The sequence below is a fragment of the Polypterus senegalus genome, chromosome 15, assembly GCF_016835505.1.
Source record: "Polypterus senegalus isolate Bchr_013 chromosome 15, ASM1683550v1, whole genome shotgun sequence".
Classification (NCBI taxonomy): domain Eukaryota; kingdom Metazoa; phylum Chordata; class Cladistia; order Polypteriformes; family Polypteridae; genus Polypterus; species Polypterus senegalus.
The window spans coordinates 6112049-6120513 of record NC_053168.1 but is presented as its reverse complement, the minus strand read 5'-3'; the positions used below and the strand labels follow the sequence as shown (position 1 = coordinate 6120513).

The 8465-nt window shown below is 37.6% G+C and overlaps 1 protein-coding gene across 3 annotated transcripts in view; it reads right to left on the bottom strand.

Annotated features, from left to right (window-relative positions):
- Window positions 1–1645: 1645 nt before the first annotated feature.
- The window catches only part of ctnnb1 (catenin (cadherin-associated protein), beta 1), a 28619-nt gene continuing 21799 nt past the window's right edge, over window positions 1646–8465 (bottom strand). For all 3 annotated transcript variants that reach the window (XM_039737559.1, XM_039737561.1, XM_039737560.1), the window contains exons 6-16: window positions 7618–7819; window positions 7393–7537; window positions 7204–7307; window positions 6753–7091; window positions 6336–6494; window positions 6142–6261; window positions 5002–5152; window positions 4644–4765; window positions 4500–4560; window positions 3054–3274; window positions 1646–2911 (exon numbers count right to left, since the gene is read on the bottom strand). In XM_039737559.1, the coding sequence (XP_039593493.1) occupies window positions 3066–3274; window positions 4500–4560; window positions 4644–4765; window positions 5002–5152; window positions 6142–6261; window positions 6336–6494; window positions 6753–7091; window positions 7204–7307; window positions 7393–7537; window positions 7618–7819 (1612 nt within the window). In that variant the 3' untranslated portion in view covers window positions 1646–2911; window positions 3054–3065. The remainder of the gene's footprint in view (window positions 2912–3053; window positions 3275–4499; window positions 4561–4643; window positions 4766–5001; window positions 5153–6141; window positions 6262–6335; window positions 6495–6752; window positions 7092–7203; window positions 7308–7392; window positions 7538–7617; window positions 7820–8465) is intronic.

Below are 8465 nucleotides of genomic sequence, written 5' to 3'. Positions count from 1 at the left end.
GCCTCTTATTTCCTCAGGATAGTGTTCAGTGTAAGAAAGTATTGGTAACAGCATGCAGGCCTGAGCTGAATAACCCAACACACTAATGCACAAACTACCTGTAGTACGTATATGCACTGCTTGCATAAAGTAAACTAGAACTTAAATACCAGGCAGATGTCTGTCAGGTGAAAAGAAAATGAAGAACTTCACATCAGCTGTTGCATGTTGTGGTATGGATTACACCATTTACATTTGCTTGGAAGACACTTGTAAATTTACTTTTGTAAGTCTGTTTGGACATTAGACTTCGGACTATTTATTCAGCAAGTCTATTAGGACAGTTCACGAAAACCAACTGCCATTCAGTGAAAAGATGGAACAGATTTACAATCACAGAATAAACCAAATATATATTGATTTGTTGTTGCATTAAGTCATCAGTACTCCGTGTCCAGCCACGAGTGGCTCAAGACAAGCTCAAGACTCCAGCAATTCAACTCATAAGCAAATCAGAACAGAGCCGGAGCAGGGCACAGACCAGACTTATCACAAAGATATGCAGAAACAATTAAAGGAACATAGGGCAGCAGGTATGGTGTCACTACCTTACCTAATCCAAAATACTTGTTTAAGGAAGTAGGATGTTATCCAACTGATGTATTAAATAAAACACACGGCTGGCAGAAGTTCAACTTAGTTTCTCACTCCTGCGCATTTATTGAACCTGCATTAAGCCACCTGTAGTATAAATTATACACACATCTCAGAATTCTGAATTACTGTACATGAAAGCACATAACTGCTCCAATAATCCTGCCTGACCACCAATTAGACAATTGAGATTGGTGAGCTACCAGCCAAAGCTTAAGTGAGAACATTAAAAATTACCCACAGAGCAGCCTGTATTTGCCTACCTCAGACTAAGCACAAGTTGCATAGTTAAGTGGGCAGCTGGAAATAAAAGGACACTCCAAAACTGGAAGGATCTGCAGCTCTAGTTCTTGTGCATGTGCTTTAAAATGGGGTCTTAACCCCCAAAGGGCTGTAAGTCTGTTCCAACAGCTCTCAGTGATCAACTTTGGTACTGAAGACTTCAAGTGAGGATCACCGAATATCCATTTCATCCACATACCAAGGCAGGTCTATTTATCACAAATTAAGCAACTGAACAGTCTTAAGTTTACCTCTGAGCTGGACCAATAGCTTGTTCATATAAATCACTTGCAAATTTCAAAAGGATGAGACAAAACATACCTTTCTGTTTAAGTATCAGTGTGTCTATTTTCAAAATTTAGCCATAGCTGCACACTGAAATGCTTGTAAGAACTTTAAAAATTTACCAAGTCTGATAAGATGAGGTACAAAAAATTCTGACAAGTTTTAAAAGCAAAAATACTATGTTTTATTTTTTAGCATTTTAAAACATTGTTCACAACATTTGCAAAAATGAGTACAGAAGAAAATTTATATTTACGGTGCAGGTTGCCCTCAGGACAAAACAAATGCACCACGACACCCTTCCCCTATTTAAACACAAGCAGGTTAAATCAATGACAGGAGGACTCCCACAGATTGCTGTGTTCCATTACAAAACAAGACTGACCTTTGTTTCAGGTCAAAACAAAACCCCGAAGCATTTGACTTCCATTGCTACTATAAAAAGAAAAAAAAAAAGAAAATACAAAAACCACACTAAGCAATGCTGGACCGTGTACTTAGATTGTACTGAATAAAAAAATACCAAAAATATGCAGCAGCTCTGGCAAGCATACAAGCCGTGCCAAATATGGGTTAAGTTTCATAATCAAATGTGATGCTCACAATAAAGTTTCCCTAATCAAAGTAGACACTTAAGCACTGTTCATCAGCACTAATGGCAAGATACAAAGCCCCAAGAAATTCAACTTGCATTTTTTCCATTCAAGTTTTGTGCTGACAAACTAATTGCCTTTCAGTCACTGCTTTGCAATCCACACTTGCAAAGATGGACACAAGAGATCAGTTGTTCCTTCAGCTGGGTGGTGGGGAGTGCTGGTGGTAGGAAGAAACTGATGAAGGAACAGAATCACCAAAATGTGAATTAGATAAATGTTTAATAAATGTTTCATTTCCGTTACGAAAATGTTCAAGCTGTTTCAAGTTAAGCCAAATTGTTTACATTTCAATAACACATCACAAAATAATTCAGGCAAAATTGAAAGTCCATTTTTATTGTTTAGCCATTTTTAACCATGGTAACCAATAAGTACAGCAGGCTACAACAACTTTGGGATAAATGAATTTTTAACTACTTTCACTTTTAGCAAAAGTCTTATTCTGGCCCCCATCTAATTGCAAATTCCACTGAAAACATTGACACTGGAAATGGTTAACCCGCTTTACGCAATTTAAAAAGAATGCAATTGGACCATTGTCTAATTTTATACAAAAACTACACAATGTTACTTTTTAGTCAGAGTACAACTAAAATGATTATGTTTTAGTGTTCTACACCATTACTTTAATCTTAAAAAGTAGAAACAGCTGGAGCATTACCACTATAACTTAACACTACAAGACTGTTAAAAAGTAATACAAATTACTGTAAAAGTAAAAAATAAAAATGGCTAGTTTAAAAGCAAGCTATGTCAGTACCATTACAGAAACTGAAAAAGTTAAAGAAAAAAAAAATTAGAAGGCTAGGGTTTTAAATCCATCTTGAGATCCACTCGTGTGCATTCTTCAAATAGGCAGCCACTCCCAAAATCCATTTTTATTCCACAACCAAATAGGACCAGAACCAAAAAAAAAAAAAAAATCTTCAACTGTTCCCATAGGAAACTCTGCTTTTGTTAGTGTCAGGCACTTTCAGAGATACTAGCCAACCCTTCAAGCCCTCTCAGCAACTCTACAGGCCAAATCACAATGCAGGATCATTCAGACAATACAGCTGTTGAAGAGAAAGAGAGCATGTTAGCAACAAAAAAAAACCAAAAAAAAACACACAAACAATTTCTACATAGCATTACATCACACTTGGGAGCCTACACAAGGAATATCTGTACAAGAACAGATGTTAATTCGTTCCTTACCTTAAAAGATATTTACAGGTCAGTATCAAACCAGGCCAGCTGATTACTATCACCTGGGGGAAGTCCATCAATCAAATCCTGAGCATGTCCCAAATCAGGTAGCCCATCAACTGGGTATTCAGCACCAGGGTGATGTCCACCCATCTCATGGTCCATCATTGGGTCCATTCCCATTGCATCTTGACCATACCCTCCAGAATGGAAGGAACGATAGCTAGGATCTATAGATAAGACACAAAAGAAACTTGACAGAACTTGCATACATTTGAACCCAGAGATTCAAAAGGAAAAAGGTGCCTGCAAAGATACTTTTCCCTCAGCTAGTGAAAGATGCTAGTACTGCTACAAGGGATGACATGTTCAAAAGTTTCTCTAAACCAGGGGTCCTCAACCTTTTTTCTTGGCACATCCCTCCAGGAATTGCTTTGAAATAATTTAAGACCAAATGATTATGGCAAGTATTGAACACTAAGCACAAACTAGAGGTGATGTTACTTAAATTCGTCTCTAATACTTCATTTTGGGATTTTTGCCAAGCAACAGTTGTGTCGGTGGTGTGCATTTACTTTCTTACACAAGAACATAAGTTTTTGGTAAATTTGATCCGTCGCTGTGCTCAAGGGCCACTTTTTACCAGTTTGTGTGCAAGTTTCCCCTCAGGTGTATCCAATATACCCATACCAACTGATCTCTTGTATCAAACAGCTGGCAAACCTGAAGTGCTAGTCAATTACATTGATATGAATATTTTAAATCAGCAATTGAGCAGTGAGTTATACTTGAAATAAAATGAAACTAGTAGTACAGGCACAAATCATCCTATTCCCCATTAGAGAAGTATTGGGAAAACATTACAAAGGAATATTCCAACCAACAAAGCAGCACTACTATTGGATCATCATGCTCCGCAGAAGGGGAGATGGCAGCCTACATTAAATTAGGACTTTGCTTTTAGTGTAGAACAGATTAAAAAATGAATAAAAATGCATTTTACATTCCTGCTGCTTGTTCAGAGGCACATTAAACATTATCTGCCAATTTGAAATGCCTTGTGTTCAAAACTTCACATTACCTCAAACCTTAAAGGCTATCCAGGTATTTCATGCATCTCTACTTCAAGACCACTGAACTGAGGTCCAATTAGGCCAAGTTCTAACCTGGAGGGCCACTTGTTTCAAGATTTTGTTCCAAACCAGTTTAATTAGAAGTCAACCAACACTGATAGCAACATGTAATTCACATCAGGATCAGAAAACAAGCAGCCAAAAAGCTATTTAAAACTGTTTTACAAGGTAAATAACTACCCAGACAATCTGATGTCTAGTATAGCTCATCAAGCTGAATTCAACCTAACATCACAATATTTAACTTGCCCTCTGCTTTGCAGTGTTCAGCTTTAATCAGTTTTATCAGTTAAAGCATTAAAAAAAATTGAAGTACACATACCATCTTGACGGTAGCCTAAAGGTTCTCCCTGGGCTCCAATATCTATTCCCAATTCCCCGGTCTAGATGAGGTTTAAAGAGAGGGGTATATTAGTGCCAATTTTTTCCCCCCATCACTAAACCACAAGTTTACAAAAATGCATACCTCATTCCAAGTCATTGGCTCAGTTCTGAAAAGAGAGCTTGTCAGTTCTACAGACAATCGCTTTTTGTAGTCTTGAGGCTTGTCTTCAGACATCCTGAAGAGAACAGCAGCTGCATAGGTTGCTAAATACATACAAAAAGTAAAGCACAAAATCAGATAAACCCTATTCAGAGTATTTCAGCAATACCGGGTACAAAGTATGAAATAAAATGACTCCACCATATCAGATTAAAACCAAAAAACCGAGAATAAGAGGGCTAAGGGGAACAGGAGTTAGACAGAACTTGCATCCTAGAGGATACCTTTACACAAAGAATTTGGCCAGCATTTTGAAAAATTCTGAATGTCAAGCACTCACCTACACCCTCATTTCTAGAGTGAAGCAGCTCTGTAAGAGGAGCAGTTGCTCCTTCAGCCTCTATTGCTTCTGCTGCTTCCTTATCTTGAGCCAATTCACACAGCACTCCGGCAGCTACCCTCTGAATATTTTCAATTGGAGAATACAAAAGCTAACCAAAGAGAAGGGAAAAACAATGGTGAAACATTTGTATTGGTTTCAATTCAAGCATTTTACACTTGCTATTGTTTTTGACCAGTTCACATTTTCAGAAAAATGCATCTCACATTTGTCAACTTTTTATACTTAAATGATATTTTTTTACTTGATCAACTACTTTTAAAAACTGCAGTTTGAATAATATCCTATATATAGTTATGAAAGCAGGGAAGGTGTGTAGATACTAGCACACATTTAGCAAGATAACCAAGGGTTACTTTATGAGCAAGCCGTGGGATATTTTCAATACATAAAAAATGCAATACAAAAAAGGTACAGAGGTTGGGTAATTGAATCTTGCTCCTTCATACATTTAAGTGCAGCCCTTTATATCACCAGTCATTTTCACTCACTCCACTTCTCATGCTTATCTTTTTGGAATAATGAGCAATAGAGGTCTTTTCCGAAATGCACCAAAACTCTCTCAGTAAAGAGTTAACAGGCTGAAACTGCAGAACATTTAAAAACAAACAGATTTGCTGTTTCATAAAAGTGAAACTAAAAATTGACCCAATATGTACAGTATTTAGCTCTCATACTACGATTTTCAAATCTAACTTTTTTGGTTTTCTACATTTGATGAACATTCTGTGCAGCCACTGGAAATACTCAAGCTTATTTATGCTACAGAGAAAATCCAGTGGAGGCTTGGGTGGTCTTATAGCCTTTCCTCTACTGTACCCCTTTGGCCATCTGATAATAGCATCAGCCTTATTATAATCATGACTCAAATTATACAATTGCACAAGTCAAGAGTGTCTCAATTTCCCCATTTCTAGTTATAAAAACCCTTGCCTAAGCATGGTGACCCATATAAGCCCAGAGTATGAAAAATGTTGGACCCCTCTACTCATTCTTTCCAATACAAAAAGAACTGCAACACAATTTGTCTTTAGAGCATATTATACATTATACTACACAAAAAGAATTCAATGTTTTTACCTGGACAAAAAGTGGAATGGTATTAAGTCCTCTGATGACTATTCTGTTATGAACATCTCTTGCCAGAATATGGAGAGCTCCAGTGCAACCTTCAACAATTTCCTCCATACGTACTCCCTCCTGAAATTAGGTTTTTTGTTGTTTAGTAACCAAGAATTAAACAAGATAATCTTTAAATAAGTAAGCCTACTTACCACAAACTGTTGCTGTGTTCCACCCATGGAAGTTCGTCGCTGAGTGTCTTGATGTGCCCTCACCAACAGCTGCACCAATCTGGGGATTGCACCTTGCTCACGTAGTGGAGCATGATTTGCAGGGCAGAGCGCTAAATTGCGGATCAGTCCCACTGTTGCCTTAAGAAAAGAAAAGAAATTCGATAAAATGCACAAAAAAAACTGCACTTGAGTTTAGCTGTCAAGTGCCTTTAAAAAAAAAAAAAAGTTCAGAATACGGCTTGAAGTTCATTTTAAGCAAAAATCTCAACTTGTGTTTAATTGAATCATTTGTCAAACATACTTTCCAAGGTTATGAGCAAATGCATTTTTTCACAATACACTAGTCAATGACTGTCAATTGGAGATCTTTCAATAAAAAAAAAAAAAAATTTTTACCTTTATTAGTGGCCAGTGAGATGGTGGATGTAGCAATTTTACCACCACAGGAAGGCCATAGTGAAGACGGACTGCATTTTGGGCCATCTCAGCATCCTGGTGTCTACTAGTGAGATGACGCAGAGCACAAATTGCTGGTTCTGTGATGTCTTCTCTGTCTCCAGCACGAAGGACCGTGCGAACCAGAGCCTCAATACCACCAACCTGGCACACCATCATTTTGTTCTTGTAGTTGTTGCATGTAAGATTGGACAAAATACCAGCTGCACATGTTACAACATTAATATCATCCGAGCCTAGAAGCTGGACAAGTGTTCCAAGAAGACCTTCCATTCCCTCCTGTCAACAAGAAAATTTACTTAAGCAAACTGCAAGCAATAACTCGCTCTTGTTCTAACTCTTAATTTGGAGAGTATGAAAATCCAAAAATTTTACAGAAAATTCCTGTTACCTGCTTAGTGGCAGCATCTGAAAGATTTCTCAAAGTCCAAAGACAATTCTGTACAAGGCGCTGGCTAGGATCTGTCAGATGAAGTCCCAAGGCTTGCATACCACCTAGTTTTAAAGATTACATTAGCATGATGACTTAATCATGAGGAAAATCCAAGCTAAAAACATAACATTTAATGAAAACACATACCAGCTTCAACAATTGCTGGCTTGTTACTGGAGCATACAGAGAGCACTTTTAGCACTCTGCTAGTGGTCCACAATAACTTCTCATATGTGTAGGTTCTCATGATGTTAACTAAAGCTTGAGGACCTCCACTGGCCAATATTATAAGCTGAAAAAGAAGTTCACACTTTACGAATGCTAAAAGGATATGTAAACTGGAAGATAAAAGGTGGGAAAATCAAGTCTTACTTTGCTTTCCTGGTTGCCATATGCCAAAATCTGAAGACAGTCAGTTGTTATTGCAAGAAACTTAACATTAGTCTTATTCAGTAAAGCAACCATTTTCTGAAGGCCACCAGCCAGTCGAACAGCCATCTTAGCTCCTTCTTGATGCAACAGCAAATTATGCAGTGTGGTGATTGCATAGAACAATACAGAGTCAATAGGAGAGCTGTGAAAAGGAAAAAAAAAGCTACCCAATTTAGACTTACATGCAAAATTCAAACTTGTAAAATGGCACACTTCACATAAAGGGTAGCTTACTAACCTCCATTTGGCTATAACAGCATTTCCAGGCTGCTTGCTAAGTAAACTCTGTATGAACTAATTCAGTTCTCCCACCAAGATGCACATTCTGATATATGCACAACCGCGCACACACACACACACACACACTTCTGGCACAGTAAACCACCACACTGAACAGGCAGTTTACCAGTTTAATCAAAAAACTGTCGCAGTATATTTTTTTATACACACACAAAATTGAGCAGTCCCACCAAGCATTAACGGTAAAAAGGTTCATGGAAATTACCACCCATGTATCCTACCAGAGACACTACAACCAGCCATGACATTTCAAAGACTCATTTTGCTATTTTGTGAATGATCATTTAGTATGACAGCTTCTGCCTACTATGACACTCCTTTACAGACAAATCCCATTTAACATTCCTTCTATTAGAATTCAAAGGAAACCTGACTGCACTTTCAAATATGAATTTTAGCCATTGTGCCTTATACTGCTCTTCTACTCTAGAGACAAGAAAAATAAAGTGCATAAATTAGACATTTGCTTGTTTTGTAATTTGTTTGTG